Source organism: Eumetopias jubatus, unplaced genomic scaffold (genome assembly GCF_037043125.1).
Source record: "Eumetopias jubatus isolate StellerSeaLion01/CBP00866 unplaced genomic scaffold, mEumJub1_p1.0 scaffold_2, whole genome shotgun sequence".
NCBI lineage: Eukaryota > Metazoa > Chordata > Mammalia > Carnivora > Otariidae > Eumetopias > Eumetopias jubatus.
In genome coordinates this window covers 163,395,811-163,423,629 of record NW_028274808.1, presented here as the reverse complement: position 1 = coordinate 163,423,629, position 27,819 = coordinate 163,395,811, and the positions used below count along the sequence as shown (strand labels likewise).

Genomic DNA, 27,819 nt, shown 5'->3' with positions numbered 1-27,819 from the left:
GCCTTGTCCTCAGGCCAACTAGGACACTTCTCTCAGCCTTTGATGAAATTTTAACATTTCTCACTTAGCATCTTGGATTTTGGAGAAATTCAGGCAGGACCTTTGATTTCTAATGACAGCCTGTGTTAGCAGTTCATGAGCTTCTTCAGCCCTCAAACCCCTGCCCAAATCTGGCTCAGTTCCATGCTTTGTTCTCCAGTCTTGACTTAATGTAGCTAATCTCTAGATGCTTCAACAGTCTAATTTTCCTCTCCAGGAATCTCCAAATCAGTCTCCCTTTCTCCCTCTTTCTCCCTCTCTTTTTCTCTCTCTCTCATTTTCTCTCTTGCATCTAGTGTCCATTTACTTCTATATCCAAACAGCTAGAATTCTTTTGTAAATGAGAAAGAAATTGAATTTACTTAATCGGCTTAAGAAAAAGTTGGGGGGTTTTCTTGGCACACATAAATGGAAAGTCCATGAATGGTTCTAATTTCACATGTGGCTATATCCAGATACTTAAACAATGTAATCAGAAAGCATCTCTCTTCATCTCTTCACTCTGCTTTTCTTTATATTGGCTTTACTTTGAGTAGACCCTTCCCTCATGATGGTTCCAAAATGCCTAAGTTCATATATTCAAAGCTTTACAACCCTAACCCAAAAGTACTGTCTTATAAGCAAGAGTTACAACAACAACAACAAAGTCTTAGGATTGAATCTTTTGAATCAACTTGAGTCATATTCTCATGCAGAAATCAATCTCTCTGACCAGGAAGATGGAAAACACTAGATGTCCAGGTCTGGGTCACATGCCCATCCCTGGAGCCTCGAAGATGCACTTAGGCCTACCTCAACCACATGCACCAAGGAATGTCAGGTAATGTTATCAGAAGAAGGTGGCATGGAATCAGACAGGTCAAACCAATAGGTATCCACCATAATCCACCTTCGACTCTGCCTGAAGGAAAATATCCATACTCCTTAACATGGGATCCAACACCCACTGTGATGCCATTCTGCTTTCCTCTTCTGCTTCATTCTCCTCCCTCTCCCCTTCACCAACACACTCTTTGTTCCAGAAGTACAACTCACAGTTTTCCCAGATTGCCATGTTTTCACTCTTCAGTAACTTTGGCTTGTTTCCCAGAATTCACCTCTTGACTGACGTCTTCCCTCACTCATCAGGCTAAGTTGATGCTCTTCCTACAGCTTTCCACTGCACACTATGCATACTTTATTTTTTAATTTGAAAAATATTTAATATTTAACTTTAACAAGTATTTAATGAGGGCACACTATGGGAATACCCTCTGTGCCCTGGGTATAGTCAGCAATGAATGAATAAAACAAAACCTTTCATTTGGATGAGAGAGAAAGACAATGAATATCATATACACAAATATATCACACCCAAACAATGAACAGGACACCCACAAACACACGTACAATGCCAGATAATAATAAATGCTATAAAGAAAAACAGACTAGGCCTTGAAAACAGACACTGTATCTTCCACTTTCGGTATTCCAATGCCTGTCATAGAGCCTGGCACAAATCAGGCACTTAAATGACTTTTAAAATAAGTGAACTAATGAATTAATGAATTAATTACAAAACCAAGCAGGATGCTCTTTTTTCTTAAGATTTTATTTATTTATTTGACAGAGAGATAGATAGAAGAGCACAAGCAGAGGGAATGGCAGAGGGAGAGGGAGAAGCAGGGTCTGCACTGAGCAGGGAGCCCGATGAGGGACTTGATCCCAGGACCCTGGGATCATGACCTAAGCCGAAGGCAGACGCTTAACCATCTGAGCCACCCAGGCGCCCCAAGCAGGATGCTATTAAAATTCATGTGTAACTGGAAACTTTTTTCCTATTATATTCCTAGTGTTATAAAAACAAAATTTTTAAGCCTCTCCTAAAGTGAGAACTGTTTGGTACTTTTCAAAATTTAAAAATATATATAATAAATATTTTCTAATGAAGGACATTTATTTTGCTTAGGAATAGTCCGTGGTAACAATAGGTGTGTATTATTAATAGATTGCTTTCAACCTGCACTGATAATTTTTTTTTTTTTTTTAGCGAGAGAGTCAGAGGTGGGAGGAGAAGCAGAGGGAGGAAGAGAACCTTAAGCAGGCTCCGTGCCCAGAACAGAGCCTGACACAACGCAGGGCGGCACAGGACTCAATCCCACGACCCTGAGATCATGACCTGAGCCAAAATCCAGAGTCAAACTCTTAACTGACTGAGCCACCCAGGCACGCCGATACTTTTCTCAGCAATTCCTTCTCCTGAAATCTCTATATTAGAATGGAAAGTGATTGATAACTCCACTCTGCCTTTACTTCATAACATTCTCCAGTTGGGAGGAATAAAATCTAGAAGTGCATTGTTGATTATCTTAGGAAACCACAGCTCTTACAGTAAGAAGATCATACCCAATGTGATACAGTAACCAGGACTTATCCACAGAAGTGTAGTATTCCACAAACCCCAAGACATTCACAAGCACATTAACATCACACATTTTAAATATCTCCTTTTCAACTATGTGAAAAGTAATGATTCCTCTGACCAAAATCCCTCTTTTAAATCTTTTTTTTTTTTAAGATTTTATTTATTTGTCAGAGAGAGAGTACAAGCAGGGGGAGCAGAAGGCAGAGGGAGAAGCAAGCTCCCCACTGAGCAGGGAGCCTGATGCGGGACTCGATCTCAGAACCCTGAGATCATGACCTGAGCCGAAGGCAGATGCTTCACCGACTGAGCCACCCAGGCGTCCCCCAAATCCCTCTTTTATTTACCTGAAGAGCAAAACATTACTGAAGAAATTTGGGATGAATATTTTAAGGGGATTCACTGAAGATGAATCCAAAAAATGGCCTTTGTTTGCATCATTCAGAGTTCAATGAATTTGCTGATTATAATGCATTTTATATTTAATTGTAAAAAGCACTCATCTCAAATATTGGGACTCCCTAAGCCCATGTATAAAACGCTCCTATGTATAAAATAGTTCCTGTTTTCTTGTTTCTATCATTCTCTCCTCAAAGCTCAATGAACTCCCACTCACATCAACTTAAGAGATTACTCCCCAACCTTCATGTTATGTATCTCTCAGGCTTGAACGGTGCATATTTGTAATTCATTCTTACCTGTCTGAAATCAGTTAACTGCTTTATGGATTTTTAGGTACACCAGTATCAGCTAGGACCCTTGCAATGCCTGTGTAAAATGCAGACTGGGAAGACCTTAATTTATTTATTTTTTTTAAGATTTTATTTATTTATTTATTTATTTGACAGAGAGAGACACAGCAAGAGAGGGAACACAAGCAGGGGGAGTGGGAGAGGGGGAAGCAGGCTTCCCGCCGAGCAGGGAGCCCGATGCAGGGCTCAATCCCAGGACCCTGGAATCATGACCTGAGCCGAAGGCAGACGCTTAACAACTGAGCCACCCAGGCGCCCCGGGAAGACCTTAATTTAGAATGAAATGAGCTCAAACCTTTATTTCTAACAAGCTTTCCAATAAATTCAGATGCCCGATAATGTCTGAGAACTACTACCCTAGAGATTCTAGCCACTTACGTGTCCTTGGCCATTGAAACACAACAGAATTCAGACAGACGACTCCACATCTGAGTGTCAGAGTTCCTCACTGTACAGACATTTACTCAGGTGCTCTGGCACAGCATCAGCCTCTTTTCCGGGAGGGCGCAGGCGATATACAGTGATGAATAGTAACAGTAATGAAAGAGCAGCTGCTCTCCTGGAGCTTACATCTCAGTTGAATAACAAATGTGTAAATAAATACATGATATAATGGCAAATGATGATAATTATGGTGAAGAAAATGGTGAGGAGGTAGGCAGGTAACCACCTGAGGACGATCATTCCAGGAGAGAGGAACAGCAGGTGAAAATGCCTTGAGGACTTAGGAGCATCAGGGACCAGCCAACAAAAGACCAGTGTGAGCAGAGGGCTCCAGAGCAGAGTGGTAGGAACTGAGGGCAGAGGTCCCTGAAGGACTTCAAACCACGGGGTGCTTTGCAGATTTGGATGAGAAATCTGATTTTGTTCTTTGTCTTGGGAAGTAGCTAGATTTAAACAGGGGAGACCTGGTCTGGTTTACATTTTTTAAGTATTACTCCAGCTGCTATGTAGAGAAAAGACCACCAGGCTTCCTTCCTGGAAAGAGGAAGATCAATTATGCAGTAAGACATGATGATGGGGAAAAGTGGTCAGAATCAGGATGCGTTCAAAAGTAAAGCCATTTGGATCTGCTCATACACTGAATGGGGGAAACGAGGCAAAGAAAGGGATCCAGGAGAAATTTCTCTACCTGAGTAATGTTCTGGAAAATTGCCACTTGTTTCATTTATCTCTTTTTCCTTCTTTATGTCCTAAATAATAGAGTGCAGATTTGTCTATATTTATGTAGGTTTGTGCTTAATCTTCGATAGCGTCTTGAAACGACAATGAAGTTTCTGCTTCTACCACTGGTTGTCAGGACATGGCAAAGAGACACACAAATCATCTCCAGCAAAGCTTCCCATTCCGCCCCCCGCCCCCGCCCCCCACCACCACCAAACCAAAAGGTTTCAGGAATTTGAGATGAAGGGATTGCCATTTGGCAGCCCTGGTGAGAGCTAATGACTGGCAGCGACAGCGCGAGACGTGGTACATTCTTTGAGCAGGACGGGCAGATGTGAGTCCTGGCTCTGTGGTTCTCTGCTCCTTTCAGGTGAAGGCAGCCGTCTGCACCGGATACCCTCAATTAAATAGATTTTGGGCTTCTGAAAGACATCTCCTTCTGCGGTGAACTTCACTTCACTTGGATTCCTGTGCTGTACTTCAGAACCACTCAGTAAATGTGAATCTAATTGAATTGGCTAGCAAGAAGGAAATAACTTTCTGTTTGCAAAGTAGATTGAGCCCAGAGGTATTTCTCAACAGGGCTTTAAAACTGACACTGAAAACAAGATTATATTTTATTCCAGTTACACTGAAATGAGTTCTGCTATATTTACATACGGAAAATATCCAGAACAGTTCAATTCAGTGAACTTGATTTTGCGCGCGCGCGCACACACACACACACACACACACACACACACACACACACACACACACCCTCCCGGACACCTAGCACTGTGCCTGGCACATAATAAGTACTCAATATCTGCAGAGAGAGAGAGAGAGAGAGAGAGACAGGAAGAGAGAGAGACGAAGTTGGTTTTTGAAGTTATTATAATCAGGGAAGGTACACAGGTACACACCATAAGCAAGATTTCAACTGAGCCTTAAAGAAAATATATTGATTAACATGCAAAACCCAGGAAGGAAAGTTATATTTAAGGCAAAGAATATCCTGTATTTTAATCCCAAATCGAGCACTTTTTCTTTGTTTAGTCGCAGGCCATTTACTTAAGCTCTCTGAATCTCTATTTCGCTACTTACTGAACTAGGATAATATTATATATTTCATAGTGTTGTTATAAGAAATAAGTGAGATAAATTATGTAGTAGGATTCAACAAATAGTAGGTATTAACAACAACAAAAATTAATATTAACTCCCTGAATAAAGAAGCCAGTAGAAGTGCCGGTGAGGGCATAATGGGTAGCTCCATTAGGCTAGAGCCACACGCCTTTCAGAGGGAAATGACAGATGGCAGTAGAGGGAGAGGCCGGATTTAGTCACCATCTCTCTCTCCGACTACCTCTAAGCTTAAAGCTATCAAATGCATCATTAAATTCACTGCGGGATGTGATGAAGGCCGAGGGCTATGAAGCAGTCCTTTCTCAGTAAAGAGCACGTAGCTTTGAAACAGACAAGACACGGGTAGTACTCTCCGATCTGGCAGCGGAGTAAACGTGAGGCAGTTGGCTGTAGCAGGTGATAAACAAGGAATATATACAAAGCAGCTACCATGATGCTAGGCACATGGTGGACGCTCAAATCTTCGTTCTCTCATCAGGGATGTACTAGCATCATATCCCGCCACTCTCTCTACCTTTCTTTGCTGTCTTTGCCTCCTCCTATGCTTTATTCAGTCTTTCTTGGTCACCCGTTTCTTTCGTCTGCTTTCCTATACCTTTGGCATTCGAAAGTCTTTACTGAGATTCATTTCATCTGAAAGCCTTTATAGAGCACTTACCGTAATTCAGGCACTGTGCTAATAACACTAGATTCAAACACCGCTGCCCTGTGCTACCCTTGGAAGTACTTCAAACTCATTTGCATGAATGAGCACATCCCCTCAAGGTAAATTAGTTTGCAAAGTGCATCTGCGTGAAGTTAAACAAAGCCACACTGCAGGTCAAATGTACTCACATCTTCTGTAGTTCCGTAAATGTGTGTGGGCGTAGCATAGACAAAAACCCAGGAAATCTGGGCTAGGCACCACTCAAATGGCAGGAAGCAATCAATAATGGTGGACACAGAAGTCAAAGCATAGCCAGGCATATCTTTTTGACCCCTGAATCCTACTTCTGGCAATTTAGCCTGAGGAAATAATTATGGAGATGCACAAAGATTTATTTAGCTAAAAGATGTCCCTTGCAGGCTTGTTTATATAACACTGCAAAAGTAAAACAAGCCTTAACATCTAAAGAGCGGTCAACCCAATTATGCTTTATCCATATAAGCTGTTAATAAATGATATCACAGAGGAATAATTATTACCATGGTAATAGGACCAGGTACACTATTAACTGACCAAAGCAGATTGCTAAGCAAAATATACCAGGTGAGCCTGTGCTTGTAAGTATATACAAACAGAAAAAAGACAGGAGGGCTGGCAGGATATTAAAAATAACAAAAAATAATGAACTCTAAAGATGAAATTATAAATTTCTACTTCTTTTTGTTTGTTTGTTTCCTGTTTATTTCTAATTTTACATACTTCCATGTGCCACTTTTGAAACAAGAAAAATTGCCAGAGTTATAAATGATATATTTACAAGTATACATACATATAAATGATGTATGGATGAATAGATAGATGGTAGATTAGACAGATGATAAACAGATGTATGATAAATAAATAAATGGTAGATAACTAGTTGGTAGATTAGATACATAGTAGACTGCATGGGTGGCAGGCAGATAAATGAAGGATGAGACAGATGAGAGATAGACGGTAGATTAGTTAGACAAATAGGTGAGGGATTAAATAGGTAGATAGTAGATTAGATAGATAGATGATGGATTAGATAGAGACAGTTATAGACAGATGATGCTTTAGAGAGAGAGCGAGAGAAACAGACGTAGACAGGTGATGGATTCGATAGATGGGTGGTAGATTAGGTAAATAATGATGAGAGATACAGAGATGACAGGTCATCTTCAAGTCCAGGAGGCCCGCAGAGCAGGACGTGCCGCGGGACAGTCTCTAATGAGCCGCGTGCGGTGTCATCAGCCTACAGGTGAATGAACACAGCCAGTGTCCCGACAGCTGTGCCTGAGCCTGTCCCTTTCTCGTCAGGTCGACGCCCACGGCAACATTCTGCTCAGCACCCTGGAAATCCGGAACGAGACGAGCGGCTCGGAAGTGCTGACGGGCGTGAGCGAGCCCAAGGCCACCAGCATGTACTCGTACGACAGCGCCAGCATCCAGTACCGCAAGCCGCTAAGCAGCCGCGAGGGCTACGGACGCGCGCTGGACCGGCACGGCGCGCACAGCAAGGGGCGCATCCGCCGGCGCGCCTCGCAGCTCAAAGTCAAAATCCCCGACTTGACTGATGTGAATTCCATAGACAAGTGGTCCCGAATGTTCTTCCCCATCACCTTTTCTCTTTTTAACGTCGTTTATTGGCTTTACTACGTACACTAAGGTCTGTCCTAATGGTTCGTAGACTACTCTCCTCTTCTCTTGATTCTTAACCCCACAGCCCGCCCCCGCCCCTAGCAGCAGCGATACTGCTGTGTTTTTTGAGGTAAGAGATTCAGCCATCCAATTGGTTTTAGGTGTTGCATATCAATTTTATTACTGCACCATGTTTACTTCCAAAAACAAAACACACAAACGCACACACAAACGCGCACGCACACACACCAAAAAAACTTATTTTTTTTCCAGTCTACTGTGGTCCAGGTTATCAGCTCTTTCAGAGCTCTATTAATTGCCATGTTTACAGAACACACACACACACACACACACACACACACACACAAACAACACACAAAGAGAGAAGTTAGATAGATAGATCTTTAGCAGTCCTTCCTACCTGCCCTGGATTTTATTGATTTATTTTTCAAATGAGAATGAAGAGGACTTAGCTCTCTGCGCACACTGCTTCCTGGTAAACTGTAACAATTTCATGCTGCCAAAAAACAACACAATTTCCAGGATCTCAGAAGAAAAAACAAAGCCATTGACAAGTTACAGATTTCCAGGAAGAAGGGGGGCGGCGGATAAAAGGAGCCTAGACCAGGAAGGAAGACTCCCCTCCACCCTCAAGTCCCCAAAACTCCCTTGTAGAAGGGGTCCCCGCTCCATGGGACGGGAGGGAGGGATTGAGAAGGGCTGACGGAGGTTGTGCAAAACAAATCTGGCATCTTCACCTTACTATTCAGCTAGGTAGTCTGGAAAAAAACAAAAAACAAAAAAACTGCTTCTTTCTCAGACTTGCAAGCAGATTTAAAACTAGCACTAGAATCCATCCTGGTGGCCACTGAGAACATCTTTCTCTTGTTGAGAATAAGGAGTCTGGGGCAATGGTGATTTCTTTAACTATTCAAATGAGCAGCCCTGAACTCATTTCATTGCCTCTGTGCCCTGAAGCCATGCCTGCGCTTGTCCCCAGGCCCTGCTCCAAAGAGAGTGAGGGAAGAGAAGGGAGGAGGAGGGCTTCCTTAATGGGAGGGTGAGCACTTTTTGCTTGAAAAAAAGCTTGCCCTTTCCATGAGGAAGGCAAGTCTTATGTGCTGTGAAAAGGGTGCCTGGGCAGTTACCTAAACCGCCAAATCTTAAATCAAATAGTGTATATTTCTTAGCCTTCCAGAGAGCAGCGCCTAATGGTGACAGGCCTTGTTGGACAGACCTCAGCAAGCACCATAGGGCTCTGCTCTCTGAGCTCGGCATTCCAAAGTATGAGATGAATGCTTCAGGAAATGCACACACACCCACTTTGCTGTCATTCTCCTCTGAGGCCAGATTTCTATTTTAAAGAAAAACTTCAAAATAGGAAAAACACAGATAACACCAACAATGACAGAATCACTGGGCCTTCAAACATGTATACCAGCCCCTAAAGCATAGAATATGTCTGCACTCATGAATCATTGTCATCACTGCTCTGCCTTATCTCTGTTCACGGGTTACTGTGGTCATGAGTCACCGAAGGGGCATCCCTCAGTAGCCCAACACACACTTCTAAATGTGTCCAACCAGCTACAGTTGAGGTTTATCCCATTTTATGTCATTAAAGTCTCATTAATTTTTTTCAGTCTAAGTAGCTAAGAATTCTGTACGTTCATTTGCAAGGTTGAGTGAGACCCTAAAATGACCAACCAGTGATGGAGGCAATTTTGGAATCTGATCCCTGGATGTCAAATAAGGGTTGAGGTAATAGTAAGGATGATTGCATCATTTGATGATCTGGCTTTCTCCCAAAGGCTGTAATGAGGGTCCGTGTTTACAATAGCATCAGCTGCTAGAAACTATAGTCTTAATTGGAAAGATAAGGCCATATTCCTGCTGATGACCCCAAGGGGACAGAGCTTTGAGATACTCTTTTTTAGAGGGCAAGAAGAAAAGAGAACCTCAAAATAAATGAATGGTTAGGGCTATAGACAATATACACTAGTAAGAATATAGAAACTGTGCTTTTACTCAATGGTTTCATAAGAAATTAGTAGGGTATGGGGACCAAATTTGCACTTAGGTTTTCAGTTTGCATAATCACAGTTCCCTGGTCAAGACAATGTCCAGCCTCCCGGGATGAAGGGATCCATTTTGCAACTGACCAGTTCTTGGCAGGGAAAGATGCTTTGCCATCATGAAATGCCCAAATAGAATGAAATGTGACCATACCGGTGATTGTGAGGTTAATATTCCCAATGACCATCCAGGACCAATTGTGTATTTAAACACAGGAAGGGAGACTCTTGGCTGTTGCCTAACAGGAATGAATCATTCTGGTGTCAAAGCTCTTTAACAAGCTTTTAAGGATGAAATGCTGAATGAGAAAGGAAGTATCTATAATCTATGCTCCTTAACAAAACAATTTTTCTTTATTCATCTGTTTAGATCGTTCTCCTTGGAAAAGACTGAGGTAATTTATAGTTTTATTATTTTTTTTTATCTTGCCTTAAAAGTCTAAGGAATTTGATGTTTGTCGTTTGAGGTAAAGCATCTCTGAGAAAAAGAGAACACTTTGAATTCTTCTATCTTAACCTTTGTAAAATGAAAGATTAGTAAGTCTGAATCTACCACCAGGCACAAAATGGTGTCACTGTTTGTCCTCCTGGCCTGAAGAAGGGTCACAGCCACAGGATGGTGCAAATCCTATTAAGTGGCTTTGATTTGAGAGGCAATGGTAGCCTGAAAACTGGAGAAGCTGACATATTTCTGGTTCATGACCTCCGTACCCACTTCCTTCTTCCGGACACCTCCCAGCCAAATCCCCTCCTCCTCGGCCCCCACCCACACTCCCTCCAGGCTTAATGGCGCCTGGGAAACATTCCTTCCTTCTCTGCCTCTCTCCTTTTTCTTGCTCTAAATGATGGACATAAAAGTTGTTAGACATTCCTAAGTGCCCTCCCCTTGGTCCCCATTCCTGAAAGATTCAGATCAGGACATTATGGAGGGGTTACTATCTAGGTTATTATCTAGCTCTTCCTGGGTTCTCTTTTTGCCATGAAAATAGCCATAATCTCCTGCATTCCTGAGTGGCAACAGAGGCAGAAGACTGTGTGGACTCACTCTCCTGCGCCACAGTCCTGTCCAGGGCACCCCATGTCCACAGCTCATGAACTGTGACATAAGCTGTGTCATAGGTATAATCTGTGTAGACCCAGCGGAAACCCCACCTTTCATTTGACAATGATGACTACACACTCATTTTTCCCACTCGTGTTCCTTGGCTTAACACATCAGAGGTGACGTGTGTTACGCTTACCAGCTTTGTGAGGCAGACCCAGGTAAAGACACACTTTGGGCTTAAATTATCCAGGATTATTGCCTCCATCCTCTGTATTGCCAAACAGAAACAGCAGACCGATTGGTGATTCTGCTGACTAAAGGATATGTGTTCCCACATCATATATGCCATCTTTATTATGCATTACAAGCAATGAAAGATCCTGAAAATGCAAAGAGAAAAATGTGGTGCAGAGAATAACGTTTGATTTATGGATCCAAGGATAGGCTTTCCTTAAGCAAACATTATGTGCAATACACAGAAATGCTGACTAAATTCCATCTTTCCAAAATCAAGGACTCCTTTCTAAATATTCATTTATGAAAGAACTCAATTGAAATTCGCCAAGTGAAACAAACAAACAAAATATATTTATAATGCTAGAAGGAAACGACCTCCAAGATTTCTTACATGGACAATTTTGAATAGTATCTCACCAAAGGGTGATGTGCCCCACCCCCTTCTTTTTCCTAAACAAAAGGTAATCCTATATCCCAGGAGGGAGGAAAAAGGAATGTACCAGCATTTGTTCGTGTTGGTTCAATCAGTAATTATTGGGATGAGAAAGACAGAAAAATGAACACGTATCTCAGTTTCCTGAAAGCAAACAAAGGAGAACTTGCTAATGGAATGTAGAATATTATGTAAACTTCCTTGTAAATTCTGTACATAGTTCATTGAATTGTTCCCTGTTGCGTGGTGGTCCTCGGCTTTGGGTGGATGTTTGAACAATCCGAGCATTGTAAATAACGTGAGCTTATAAGGCACTTGCTTTTATTCACGAAGTGAAGCAACTAGTGATTTGGGCCCAAACCAGAATCTTTTTCGCTCTTGCTCTTTCTCTGCCATTTTGTGTGCGCGGTTGTGTGACTCTGCCAGGTGTCTCGTGCTCCCTGCCTCATGCCCCCACGGCCACGCAAAGGGACAGTAGCTGCTGAGAAGGCTGCACTCCGGTGGGGCTCAGGATTGGCGCACCAGCAGAGACGGGACCTGTAGCGAACTGCTCCTGGAACCGTGTTGTGAAAAGTAGACGTGTTTTTATCAGTCATTTGTGGCTATTCATTCATATATCGAAATACCAAATTATCCATGCTGTTGAGGGGTCAGGAATGGAAGAGATGTTCAAAATCCACAGGTAATCCAAAGCTTCCTTTGCACCCATAGCTCTAGTTTCTAACTTTTTTCCTTCCACAATGTTTCCCAGAACTTTTAATAAGAATAGAAGTGAATGGATGGGTTTGATCAGGGTAAACACATGGTCAGACGTCCAAATGATGAGAAGGAGAAAAGGAAGAGACAGCAAATGACATTGAAACACCAACTGGCTGATTCATCCCTCAAAGATGCAGCGGTAACCATGTCAGTGTTTCTAAAAGGTAAAGAGAGATATTGGCAATTAAAGCAAGTATTTTTCAACTAGGGGCCCGGGGTTGTGTTTGGTATGTGCTAGTTAAACTTAGAATCTGGTAATTAAATATTTTCACATATATTTCCCCCAAGTCCTGGTATTCTTGAAAAAGACTTCAGAATGGTGGGATATTCAGCCATAAGATGTGTTTTCATGCCAACTGGCAGTCCCAGAGAAGGTGATGGTATCTGCAGAAATTCAGAATATCTTAGCAAGCTGGGACATAGATTGGTTTCTTAGTAACATTTTTAGAGTGCACCATGTCTTTCTTGGGGTTAAGAACTTAGCAAGGCAGGGCTTTTTGTACCAGGATTTTATGTACCCGGAGAATCATTTTGGCTCCAAAATGTGCACCTGGAGAATCATTTTGGCTCCAAAATGGGCCAACCAGTGTCCATCAGTAATCAAATAAGAAAAATGCCCTGTAGGAACTAACCAGGTCAGTCAATTTCTAGATCCAGAATACGCTGTGCCTTTACTTTAATCATGCTTTTTCTATATAACAGAAATCAACAAACTGACAGAAACTTAATTGTTAAAGGTTGTAATTTCACAAGCCACATTTGAAAGGAAAGCCTTTTAAATAGAAGAATTGCAAACCAGAAAATACTAAGTTCCTAGAAGGGTAAGGATAAAGAGTTTTGAGTTTACTTTTACTTCTCCGATAGCAAGAATTTCCTTATTTGAACGGAAGAGGTCTAACAGTTGTCTGTTTGGTTTTGTTTTTCCTAATCAAAAAGTCTTTGGTACATCAAGGGGGCTCACAGTCATTCCTGATTGGCCCCTAGATACCTTGCACATCCTGGAGCAACCAGCTCTCATCACAAAGATTTCAGTAGGAATTCCATGTGGGAAAATTAGGTATATTGTTGAACCAGTTGGAAAGAAACCATTCTTAATAATGACTCTACCTGCATATCCTGTTTTGAAGACAATAGAAAAATAAATCAATAGAAGAGAGGCCAAATAACATTATGCATTTGCCTTAGGTATACAGGGTCATAGATTCACTAGCTTAAAACAGCTCCCGTTAGAAGCCAAAGGATGAATAAAAGCAATCAGTATTGCCATATGGCTTTCACCTCTCCCTGGGTTTTCTTTTGAAGAGAAACAGAAAAGGGGGAACATTTTCCAATATAACCTTTTTATAGGTGAAAATGATTAAAATATGATATGCGTGCACACCGTGCAGGTTTGGCTGTGTGTGAAATAGATTACCTCTCTTGTATTCATTCCCTCCCAGCACTGGATGCCACCCTGCCTCCTGCCTTAACCCAAAGGAATCAATTCATGTTTCCTCTTCCTCATTCCAAACCTCCTAAGTTATCTTGCCCTTGCATAGCTGAAAGCTTCAGCTTCTTTGAACTTGTATTGTGTATCTTCAATTCACAAAACAATGAATCTTAATAATCTCCCCAGATTCCTAGTTCTGCTGCCTTTAAAAGGTCTTTGGAGGGAGCTTGTGTAATGGAGGTAGCCTCCTCCGAACTGCCTCGGGTTATTTTTCTTTTCTGCTTTTCCGCCCTGTATGTCAAGAGTACATGTTTACATAAACCTTGTTTCCCTCAGCCTAATTTAAAATAAAATCATTAAAATAAAAATCATTAGCTCAAACTTGGGAAAGTTCACATTATCTACACCAAATTTGGATGACAAGAACGTGCCCTGACATTCTACTTGTGGAATGGGGAGTTCACACTGTATCAGCTCTTGTCCATCAAACTCATTTCCTCATGCCCTCTTTCAGCCTTAATTAAGTATGCCTTTTAAAAACCTATTATTATTCCTTCCAGAATGGTTTCTCATAATACATAATACACTACTGGTTACAGACCATCCTCTAGGAACTTGACCACTTTATAACTGTCACTCTCTTAATCCTGTTACATATTCCATTCTATGCATCACCCCACCGACTCCCTGTCAGCCTTCTAGCACACATTAAATGTAGTAAGACAAGTCATAATGCAGACTTGTCCAAACTGCCCCTATAAAATATGTAGAACATCTTTTTCCTCCAAACAGCATTCCTCTAGAGAACAGAGTCCTCTAAATCTATACCAAGCAATGTGCAGACTAAGTTTAAAAAATTAACAGTAAATGAGCAGCATGGTGGAGAGAGGGAAATTACAGCGGATGGAAGATACCCTGGAGTTGGGACTACATGACCTGGCCTTCATGTTGCTTCTACCACTGCCCAAAGGTGCGGTTCCTGACATGCCCCCAGATGACTTCCAAGTTCTCGCCCAAATTTCCACCAGTGGGAAACCAAGTTCCCAGCTACATTTAAAGGGGAATCTTAGAGAGGTTCATTTGTGCAGGAAGTTACTAGACAGATATAGGAGCACGGTAGCCTCCGCTAACATAGCCCCATAAATTCAGTAATATACCTTGTTGTAGATCTCTGGGAGTAAGTCATCAGGGTAGACCATCTGGTGTCAACTGGACCAAATTCAATACCTGTTCAAATTCCTTTAAAAATACATCGAAGTTATAATACCTAGAAATTTCAAAATAAATTTATAGGCAAATGGCAAAAATAAATTATTTTACAATTTTAGTAATGGTCTACACTACAGTATTTCCCTCCAAGAGCACTGGAGAGTCTCAGATAACATAAATCAGTGTGGTCTCTATTTTTAGATCTCTGGAAAATACAGATCCTTTAGGCCATTCCCTGCAACTCAGTCAGGAAAAGCCCTAAATGCCCCTTCAGGAGTGGAAAAGCCTACGTCTAGGCAGCATCTGAGCAGAAATGCTGTGGCAGTGCCCTTCAGTGTTTGTCCTCAGGGCTGGCCCCCATCACTGTCCGTGTTCTGTAAGCGGAGTAGCAGGTAGGATTGAGCTCTCAGACAAGGGGCGGCCTCCCATCTGGTTGCAAAAGATTCCAGGTCTTTAGAACCTCTGTTATCTGCTCTTCCTGCCCACTTTCCCAAACCCCCTCCCATTCCCCACTTAACTAGTTCAATTCGCCATGTTTTAGGCAGGGCCATGACGAAACTGAAAGTTTACTTTATTGAGATTAGCGTTTCTAGCTCTTCATATTTTTAAAGCATGCACCCTCCCCATTCCAGTCTCTGAGCCTGATCCCCAATGCGATTCCTGCACACTGGTGTTCTTAACTTTTCCCCTTTTTCAAAAGATACCTTCCAACTCTAAATTTCCATGATTCTCCTGAGTGTCTCCTGACCATTCAGAATTGTTAGGAGAATGCCTAAAAATTCCTCTTTTCTATTGTAGGCCAGTCGACCAATGAGATGGACGTTTTTATGTAGTTGGCCTAACATTCTGCCCCTTGACCTCGCACACCGTCTATATCCTATTGTTCCAAACTTCCCATGTGCAGGTGCGCTCATCACTCCTCTTCAAGTAGTGAGCTTAGAGTTTTCTTTTTCAGGTTTCTCATACTCTGTACCTTGAGATAGGTTCATATTTAATGTCATTTTTTTAAAAACAGAGGAAGCACTTTAAGTCTTCAAATTCTCACCAAGTTGAGATGGATACTTACTAAGATGTTTAGCAATTAGGATTCATTCAGGTACAAGTAACAAAGGATACAGCTAAAAGTAACTTCAGCAATCAAAATGATAGCTCCTATAGCAAATAGGGTGGTTACTGGCTTAATGATTTCAATAGCTCCATGATGTCACCCAGGACCCAGTTCTTCCAAACTCTGTATGTTATCAGCACCCATTGCGGTTGCAACATGGCTATACTCATGCACTCATATCAAGTGGCAGAAACAAGGTAACGTCCTGCCGTAGGTCTCTTTTTAAGAGCCAGGGAATCTTTCCCCAAAAAACTCTCCCTGCCATCATTTTTTGTTCCTTTGGATAGGGTTGGATTGCACAACCATTCCTGAACCAGTCACTGGTAAGAGGAATGAAATTATCATGATGGGCTTACAATATTGACACAATGCGTTGCCCAATGCCTGGGGCAGGGGAAAACAATGGAATATGTTAACAAAAAGAGAGAAGAATGGTTTTTGGGTAGATATCCAATAGTGACTGTCACACTTTGGTCTAAGGTATCAGAAAATACTTTGTTCCACATAATTTCATGATTCGATCTTCCCTACAACCCTGTGGTTATGATGACGATACCAATATCTGGAAATAGAGGCTAAGTAGGTTAAATTATTTACCCCAGATCTGATAACTAGTTAGTGATAGAATTAGTATTTGATCTGAGTTTGGGTGTTTTGTTTTGTTTTGTGGCTACAAAGGCCAAAACTTTGTCTACTCTATCACACTCTATCTAATCCTTTTTACCTGGATGATCCAGGTTTTGGGTGGTTCAAAGATAAGAGGAGGGTAGGGAGGAAGAAAGAGTACAATTTCCACCCCCAACATCTAGATACTATGCCCAGTAAACACTTCTGTTCTTTTTTTATCCTGCTCCTCCTCCCTGCCCACGCCCCCCCCCACCAAACACACAAAAGCCTTTCATTATTCTCTTGAGGGAAAGTGTAGAAGGAATAGTTCACATAACAACTGAATAGCCTGAGGTGTGCCCCAGTTCTTTTGGGATAACATTACTGTTAGGGGACAACGTGCCCCAGTTTCCCTGAGACAGTCCCAGTGTGTAATTACCAATTGCACCACATTTTAACTCTCAAATTTGTCCATTTAGATAACAATGATATAGTCACACTATTTATAGGTTTTATAATCCCCATACCTTGTGGGTATGGGAAATATTGATAAATTAACACCTTGGAGAAAATACACACCTTGGCTCCCTATGAATCACTTAAGTCTGACCTCAGTCTCTCTATCACTCGGGTTCATTTTATCTCTCACTGTTCCTCTGACCCACCCTCAAGCAAACTACTCCTTAGGTTTTTCCTACCCTTCCGCCAAAACCACAGCCACTTCCCATCCCAAAATGTTCTCCTTGCTGTGCTTGAAGTTTTACATTTTATTTCCATTGCCCAGATTTTCCTCTTTCCTAGCCCCTCCCCAGTGGGTGGATTATGAATCAAGCCACCATCTTCAGAAAAGCCATCCATGAGCAACCTTTCCTCATTCTGTTCACTCTCCTGCTAGCACTCCCTCAATTCTTATGGCCACTAATAATAATGGATGCTGAATTTGTGTTATCTTCCAGGAGTTTTGCAAAGAGATGCTCTCCTTCCCTAAATAAAGTGTAAGGTCCTTAAGGGTAAATGCCCCATTTTCTAATTCTTCTGTATTGCCCAAAGCATCTATTGTTCTTGTCATGGTAGAGAGTCTGTAAATGACCTACACTGGTAAATGTAGCAACAGAAAAATACAATTTCTTAATAGGAAGTACTTCAGGATTATAGGTAACACACCCTCCCCCAAATTACTTTAGTTCCATAGAGCCTATGTGTACAACCTCTAAATGGATAAAAAATGTAGTCAAACTTATAGTCGACCCAGGTTTGGGTCCATGCAAAGTGATCATGGAGATTTTCCCCCATTGCTTATGACTAAACAAACTGAATCTTAATAACAGCATTCTAGATTCGACCAGTTCTGGCAGAATTGAACTTTCCATGCTGATTACTACTGCTTTAACTTCATGGAAACAGGAAATTGTTCATTTGAAGTCTCACTTTTCACCCATTTACCCTCATTTGCCTTATTAAAAGCCTTCTGAATCTAGGTTCTGTGGGGTGTTTACTCTCCCAAGTGGGATTGCACTGCATAATTGGAACACTCCAATGTGAATTCCAAGAGAATACTTCTAGATGGTATTGCACACCAAATTTCACTTCTGCCAAGAAATAAATAGAAGGTTTAGAACTCTATAAGAGGGACGGGCAGTTCTTCACTGTCCCTCAAGACTGCGTAAAATAGATGTACAGAGAAATACCTTTTCTGCACCCCTCCTTTCAACTGTTAACTCTCCTGTTCTCCTGTTATGTATATTATTTACAAATTTGCATAAAAGAAATACATCATTTGCAAGCCTTACCTCAGAGTGGCAACCAGCCACCCCAGTTTTACTAGATAACGTATTTTTCTACTTGATATTCCCCCAAATACATTGAATTGCAGTGTATCTTTTTCTTTTTTTAAGCTAATCAACTCACGTTAATCCATTTCCTACATCTTTTTAAAATACTCACTGGATAAAGCTTGAAATATTTTATATTTTGCGACAATGCTCCCGAGACATTTTTAGGGAAGCCCCTTGATTATTCTAACTCACTGCAGTGTCATGGAAAGCAGAATTATAAATACAGTGATATTTCATATTCAGAACATCCACTACTAAGTAGGGAATGCTCGTGATTAGATATGCATATACTTATTGACTGTGTTGTTCAACTCCTTATTTTAGAGAGGGCCAATAACCCTCTTGGTAAAAACTACCATGTGGCATTATTCCAAAGTCAAGATTGCATGAGGTTTTCAGAAATTCTAAATGATATGTTTACAAGGACTAAAAATTTTTTGACATCTTTAAATAAGCTTTTTATTTTTGACCACCAGGCAGCATTTTGTGCCATTGTGATGGGAACCTAATGGCTAATGTGAAATAATGTCATGTCATTTAAAAGGTTAATGGAAATGTAAATTGGAAACTTTAACATTGTGTAAATACAAATAAAACTGTTTTTGAGAGAAACACATCTGGGTTAGGGTGGCTTGCTTGAAAAATTCGCTTGGCTGTCCATCATCTCTGAATAATTATTTCATTCCCATGACTTTACCCAATAAGACTCAACCTGAGGCAAAGATCTTCTTACAGTGATTCAGAAGATTTGGGAAAGCAGGACTCATCAGGCTAAAGAGTGGGGGAAATTTCCATCCTGCCGGCAATGGAACACCTCTTTGGCACCACCTCACCTAAAACTTGATTGAATCCAAAAATTAGCAAAACTTTCCAAACCAGTTTCCTGCTATTTTAATTCACAGCACCCTGTCCTAAATAGCTGGGGCTTTCAAAAGCAGGTGCTACTTATACACAAAAATTCATACCTTATGTTGCCTCTCAAAATCTGTTACGCTTAACTCACCAATATGTCTGAATATGTTAAATGTCTTATCCCTTGTTTTTAAATCCCCACTCATCAATTTGCTGAATTGTCAATTTACCCTCCTACCAAACAGGAGTTAGCTAATTCATATCCTGATTGGTATTACACAGTTCTTGTAAATAAAAGAATCCCTTTGTCCCTCTTTATTTTTCAGCAGGCAGAACTTCTTTAATTGCAAAGAAACATAAATTACAATACATTAATGTTCTTTTGACATAAGCATTTGCTTTCTTACATAAGCAGGTAATACTTTTGTATACCAACCAGACCACTAGAGGAGCTAAATGGCAAGAATAAGTATTTCTGGAAACCAATAGGAATTTTAATGAAATGGGAAAGGTTTTAAAAATGCCAAGAAAAGAAAGGTGGACTCTTTACTTTTATAATTCCAGTTCCTATTTTGTATCAATATATGCTGCATTTTCTGACTGAAACTGCTGTTCTAATGAAACTTGAGATTTTTCTGTAGTTGCTTTTAACATGTGAAATCAAACTTTCATACAGGGTGTTCAACTGTAATCTTTCTGTTAAGGATTTGATTAAAATATTCTAACCGTTTCATTAATTCCCTTTTTACGTGCTTCAAGTATGTGACATTATGACTTCGCTATCTCAAAAACAATCTGTGAACAAAATCCATGAAGCCTGTAGACTGTGATTTCTACACATCAAAGAAGAACTAGACCTCCCTCTAAGCAATGAATCAGCGAATAAGAAACTGTGCAGTGTCCTCTGATTCCTGACCCTTTTAGCTTTCGTGGCCTTTTTTCTATTCTTATTCATTGAGTAATCATGTATTCTTGTAAAATAAAAAGTCAACTTACATGCAATCAGGTATGGACACAAGAAATGCTTGTGCTCTCAATTTCAGGACTCACAGATACTCCAGCAGTCACAGGACTGTGGTTCACTCAGTATTTTTGTTAATAGTGTGGCTTTGCTATAAAATAACTTGCTGTTTTCTTTGCTCTGGTACTACAGGATTTTAAATGTTTCAGCAAATGACAGAAAAAACACATTTGAAGGCTGGTGTCAAAAACCATCAGCTATACTCACAAAAGCCTTTGTGCAGCTTCTGAAATGTAGTTTATTGCTGTAAATATGTACAATTTATGTTAGCTTGCTTATTCCTAAAACTCAAATAAAACTTTTTTTTAATTGAAAATGCCTACATATAAAAAGCTTAGTTTGTACTACGTTCAAAAACATGCAAGATTTCAGGCATATCTTTTTATAATTCTTAAAAATGTTTAGAATTCTGAATCTATCATTTCAGAGCCTTTATTGTAAAATTTAATACAAAGCAAAATCCCTTTATTTGGAAGAAATTCTTTGCAGTATTATCCAACAACTGGGGAAAAAGTACCAGCACTTTCCCGGGAGCTTATTTCTGTACCACTTTCATTTTTGGGGGGAAAAAAAATTCTTTAGGATAACATGCCTTACAAACATTTGGACATATGGAGTGTTTGTGTATCAGAAAAAAGAAATTGTTTCCTTGTATTCAAAATGATGCCTAAAATGGACTTTAACAGCATCCATTTGTGAGGTGCATTATGTCAAATTTCTTTTAAAATCTCCACTGTAAATATGAATATTAGAGTTGGGCTATTTGTCAGTCTTTCCTAATTGGAAGACCTCCAACCTCCAAACTCATTGTCTCCCCTCAGAAACAATATGTTGACAATAAAATAATGAACAGACTAAAGGTGTGAAGTTCATATATCCATTAATGATGGTTAGCAGAATAGCTTTTCAATGAAGAGTCTAAATTCCAGCCTAAAGATAACTTTAACATCCATCCAGCAAAGTACCTGGGAGTCAGCACTTCATCAGCAGAGCCTTAGCCTTGCAGAGCTACCAAGGATTTTAGAGACATCCTATAATGGCTACTATTTCCAGAAGACTATGTTATGCAATGGACGAAATAAATGGCCATCCAATTTTTTTAGAAAAATAACATATATGTGTTACATGTTTAGGATTTGCCGTAAGAATTATAGATAATATGAAGCTAACACAAGATAGGTATTTGTGTATCTGTGATATAAGTAGTATCAGCCAAGGATATGGAGAAAATGGAACCCCTGTGCACTGCTGGTGGCAATCTAAAATGGTGTAGTCACTACAGAAAACTGTATAGAGGTTCCTCAAAAGATTAAAAATAGAACTACTTATGATCCAGCAATCCCACTTCCGGGTATTTAACCAAAAGAACTGAAAACAGCATCTTGAAGAGATGTCTGCACTCCTATGTCCACTGCAGCATTAGTCACAATGGCTAAGAGGCGGAAACAACCTGAAAGTCCATTTGTGGATTAATGGACAAAGAAAATGTGGTATATACATAAAATGGAATACTATTCAGCCCCCCCAAAAGGAAGTTCTGTCATATGTTAAAACATGGATGAACCTTGGGGTGCCTGGGTGGCTCAGTCGTTGAGCGTCTGCCTTCGGCTCAGGTCATGATCTCGGGGTCCTGGGATCGAGCCCCGCATCGGGCTCCCTGCTCGGCGGGGAGTCTGCTTCTCCCTCTCCCTCTGCCCCCTGCTTTTGTTCCCTATTTCGCTGTGTCTCTGCCAAATAAATAAGTAAAAAATCTTTAAAAAACAAAACAAACAAAAAAACATGGATGAACCTTGAGGACATTATGGTAAGTAAAACACTCTAGTTGCTGAAGGACAAATATTGCGTGATTCCACTTATATGAAGTATCTGAAGTATTCAATCTCTTGAAGAAGAAAGCATAATGGTGGCTGCCAGGGACTGGAGGATGGGGAAATGGGGAGTTACTGTTCAGTGAGTAGAGCTTCACTGATAAAAGATGAAAAAGCTCTAGAGATCTATTGTACAACAATGTGCAGCAAGTTAACATTACTGTACTACACACTTAAAAATTTGTTCAGAGATTTCATATTATGTGTTTTTTGCCACAAGTGAGAAGAAAAAAGAAATACAAAGTGATACAGCCACTTTGAAAAAATTTGGTAGTTTCGTACAAAGTTAAACTTGTCATACAGTATGATCCAGCAATCACACTCCTGGGCATTACCAATTTCCTTCAATAGGTGAATGGATAAACAAACTGGCACATCTATTCAATGAAATATTATGTGAGAATAAAAAAGAAATGAGTTATCAAGCCACGAAAAGACACGGAAGAACCCTAAATGTATATTGCTAAGTGAAAGAACCCAGTGTGAAAAGACTGCATACTGTATGATCCTAATTATATGACATTCTGGAAAAAGCAAACTATAAAGACATTAAGAAAACTCACTGATTGTGGGGTTCAGAGGAAGGTAGAAGGATGAATAGATTAAGCATGAGGGATTTTTAGGGTGTTGAACTATTCTGGAAAGTGGATTCATGACATTAGGCATTTGCCAAAACACAGAACTATTCAACACAGAGTGAAAATTAATATATGCAAATTTAAAAATCATTTAGGAAGTCAGGCAATCCCAGCAAGGAATACAGACTACGTTAAAAAATCTAACTTAATTACAAATGTATAAAACCACCTCACTGAAGGAGGGGGAGGGGAGGCACTGACCTAAGTAAACCTGGAAATGAGTGAAGTCTGTAAGACTAAAGGCAAGAGAACTGTACATAATCCCTTCCAAGAAGATAAAATTGTTTCCCATGGATTAACAATTCAGATACATGCCATAACAATTCAGATACTGCCATAAACAATTCACACATATATGGATAGTAGATGGTGGGAGTCAGGTTTCTTACTGCTGGACTGTAAATTTACAGATAAGGGTAGCAGGTGAGGATGATCCACCTGGTAATGGATTAGAGTTGAAGACATCAAGATGAACTCATGTGTAGCTTAATATAGATACAGCTAATTACATAAAGAAATATTTATATATACGTATATACACACAGCTTAGTTTACATACATATATTTCTTTGTTCTGTCAATAAAATAAGCCAGGGCTCCTTGGAGAAATGGCTGATTCTAGAACCAGGCAGAAAATAGATGAAATGAGCCCAGAGCATCTTGTATTGCCAGAAAGTTAAGGAAATATAAAAACAGATAAATACCTACCTTCAGTGATAGAGCTATGTCAATGGGAAAATGGAGCCAACTGAAAATGCTCCTAGTGGCCAAACCTGGAGCAACCTGAATAAGCAGTACTGGCTTATAACCAAAAGGATAAAATATCCATGAGTCCATATTATATAAATAAATGATTAAATAAGTTAATAAATAGAAGAGACAAATCTGTGCTTATATAGGTACTCTGTCTGACCTCAGGAAGGGGGAGTACAACTTCCAATTCCTCAAATATGGGCCACACACAGTGACTTCCCTTCCAAAGAGTACAATACGGATAAAGGAGAAATAAAGAGTAACTTTACAGTGAGAAACTGGATAAACTATTGCAGCCAGGTGAGCAAGGTCAATGTCAAATCATAAATCCTGCTAACAATATGTACCCTCAATATGATGTGATGTAAATGGCACTTTACCCCTGTGATTTTCCTTCCTCAAACCCATAATCCCAGCCTCAGCATGAGAAAAACATTAAATTCCAATAGAGGGCCATCCTTCAAAATACCTCACTCATACTCCTCAAAACTGTAAAGGTCATCAAAAAGAAAGTATGGGAAATTATCACAGCAAGAGAAGCTTAAGGACACATGACAACTAAATAATATGAAATCTCAGAACAGAAAAAAAGAACATTAGGTAAAAACTTAGGAAATCTGAATAAATTATGGAATTTAGTTAATAACAACGTATTGACATTCGTTAATTCTAACAAATGTACCATACTTACATGTTAATAATAAGGGAATCTGGATGTGGGGTATATGGGATCTTTCTGGATTACCTGTTCAACTTTTACGTAAATCTAAAATTATTCTAAAAAAAAAAAAATCCATTTATAGAAGAAAAAGAAAGCCGCAGATTGGGAGAAAACTTGCGAGGCATATATGTGATAAAGACTTGTAACCAGGCTATCAAGAACTCCCAAAACTCAACAGTAAGAAAACAACCCAATTTAGAAATGGGCAACGGATCTGAAAAGACACTTCACCAAAGAAGATCTACAGATGTCAAATTGCACATGAAAAGACAATGAACACCATCGGTCATTAGGGAAATAAATACAATTAAAACCACGAGATACCACTACACACTTACTACAACAGCTGAAATTAAGACGACTGACCAAAGCACGTGTTAGCGAACAGGTGAAGGTGGAACTCTCAGACTGCTGGATGGAATGTAAAATGGTAAAATCACTTTGGAAACATTTCACTCCTCAAAGTATTCAAAGGAAGCACACATCCATACAAAGGTTTACGCAAGAATGTTCACAGGATTCTGTTACATAATAGCCATAAAAATTTTCAACGACAAAAATATCCTTTAACAGGTGGATACACAAATTATGGTAAAACTCTACAACTGAATACTTCTCAAAAAGAGAAAGGAACAAACTATTGCTATATGCAATAACACAGATGAACTCAATACTGAAAGAAGCTGGATCAAAAGAAAAGGTACATACCATATGATTCCACTAATACTAAATTCTTGAAAAGTGTGAACAAGTCTACGAGTGGCAGGAAGCAGATTGGGGGTTGGGGGGGAGGGCACAGGAGCAGGGATTACAAAGAAATAGGAGGAAACTTTTAGGAGTGATTGCCATGTTCACAATCCTGACAGAGGTGATGCTTTCTTGGGTGTATAGATGTCAAAACTTACCAGATTATACACTTTAAATATGTGAAGTTTTCAGTGTACGGTGAGATTTCAATAAAGTGGTTAAATATTCTAATGGAGTGATAAATAAGGTGGTGAGAGGAAGAGTAAGTACAGCAAGATTTTCTGCTCATCAAAGGAAGAAAATGGAGGGTTGAAATTCCAAAGGACCTTAAGTCAGTATAGGTCTTCTTCAACATGATGGGTTTACATCCCAATAAACCCATCATAAACTGAAAATACTGTAAGTCAAAAATGCATTTAATATACCTCACCTCCTGAACATCACAGCTTAGCCTACTCTACCTTAAATGCTCAGAACACTCACACTAGCCTACAGTTGAGCAAAATCATCTAACAAAAAGCCTATTTTTTTAAATTATTGTTATGTTAATCACCATACATCATTAGTTTTTGATGTAGTGTTCCATGATTCATTGTTTGTGCATAACACCCAGTGCTCCACGCAGAACGTGCCCTCCTTAATACCCATCACCAGGCTAACCCATCCCCCCACCCCCCTCCCCTCTAGAACCCTCAGTTTGTTTTTCAGAGTCCATCGTCTCTCATGGTTCGTCTCCCCCTCCGACTTACTCCCCTTCATTCTTCCCCTCCTGCTATCTTTTCTTTTTTCTTAACATATGTTGCATTATTTGTTTCAGAGGTACAGGTCTGTGATTCAACAGTCTTGCACAATTCACAGCGCTCACCATAGCACATACCCTACCCAATGTCTATCACCCAGCCACCCCATCCCTCCCACCCCCCACCACTCCAGCAACCCTCAGTTTGTTTCCTGAGATTAAGAATTCCTCGTATCAGCGAGGCCATATGATACGTCTTTCTCTGATTGACTTATTTCGCTCAGCATAACACCCTCCGGTTCCATACACGTTGTTGCAAATGGCAAGATCTCATTCCTTTTGACGGCCGCATAATATTCCATGGTGTATAGATACCACATCTTCTTTATCCATTCATCTGTTGATGGACATCTTGGCTCTTTCCACAGTTTGGCTATTGTGGACATTGCTGCTATAAACATTGGGGTGCACATACCCCTTTGGATCCCTACATTTGTATCTTTGTGGTAAATACCCAGTAGTGCAATTACAAAGCCTATTTTTTAATAAAGTGTTGAATACCTCATGTAATTTACTGAATACTATACTGAAAGTGAAAAACAGAATGGTTGTCTGGGTAAAGGATGGTTGTCAGGATATCAGCTGTTTACTTGTGACCGCATGGCTGCCTGGTAGCTTTGGGGCTGCCGCTGCCCAACATCAGAAAAGAGTGTTGGACTGTATATTGCTAGCCCAGGAAAAGATCAAAATTCAAAATGCGTTAAAAAAAAAATCAAAATTCAAAGTATGGCTTCTACTGAATGCAGGTTGTTTTAGCACCAAAGTAAAGTCAAAAAATCTCAAGTCAAACCATCGTACATCAGCAATCACCTGCATTATTTAAAGTGCTCGCCTGCAAACTGCTACTGGTCCGTGACATAAGGAACTTGCACAGGGCGTAAGTCAACGACCTCCCTAAGCACACTGTTTCATTCAGCTGATATTTTTTCCATAATCAACATCTCTCAACGAGAAAAGCAATATATTGATGAACACTCTGGCATACGCTCCTCATCTAATCCCTGACCTGTAACGAACAGTCCACAGACCACAGACTGGCATTAGTCTACAGACACATTTTGAGTAGCACTGCCTAGATCACGAGCAGGTATTTTTTTTTAAGCTCTCAAAGCCTATCTTCATCTCTATGATGAGAAATAGTAGTAACCGTTCTGAACACCTCAGATAATAGTCTGATGCTCTAAAGAGCAACTAAGCTTGCAAACAGCAGGTACCAATTAATTATGGGTCACTGCATTACGTAGAAAGTCTTTTGAAATAAAGCAATATGTAAAAGTAAAATGATATTTTTTATTTGTTCAGAATGCTTGTTTTTAGTTAACTGAAATTAAAAATGGTTTGTTTTCCAGTGAAGTTAACACCCAAAACTGTTAACTTCAATATTAAAAGTCTATAACAAAAATGGACCTAAATTTAATCTCAGCTGATACCCGAAGAGTTATATATACATGATACAATGACATCTATTCTTTTTAACAAAGCACAGCCTCCCGATCAGAAAGAGAAATGCAGAAGTAACAGTGTTATTTTCATTTTTTCCCACCCGAGTAAAAGATTTTAATCTCTAGAATTCATAAACTCAAAACTGTTGACACAATTTTAAGTATTTTTTCTTGTTCATGTCTGAAGAGGAGCTTCTTTCTCTAAGAAATTTTATATTTTATAATCTTTCCTTTGAAACAGAAGAAAGATATGGAATCTCCTGAGTTACATATGCAGCTTACACATTCTTTAAAAGCTATTTTTTAAAATACTACAAATTAATCATATATACCCAGAATACACACCCTTGTGATTCATATATTCCTTTAAGCAACATTCAAGTAGATTTGTGCTTTGTATGTTTACATTACTTTAGAGCCTATTTTTAGTTTTCAATAAAACTGTGTATC

General features: G+C 39.9%; 1 protein-coding gene across 2 annotated transcripts in view; it reads left to right on the top strand.

Moving 5' to 3' along the window:
* Nucleotides 1-7,819, top strand: part of GABRB1 (gamma-aminobutyric acid type A receptor subunit beta1) — a 362,319-nt gene extending 354,500 nt beyond the window's left edge. For both annotated transcript variants that reach the window (XM_028092550.1, XM_028092549.2), the window contains exon 9: nt 7,472-7,819. In XM_028092550.1, the coding sequence (XP_027948351.1) occupies nt 7,472-7,819 (348 nt within the window). The remainder of the gene's footprint in view (nt 1-7,471) is intronic.
* The last annotated feature ends 20,000 nt before the right edge of the window (nt 7,820-27,819 follow it).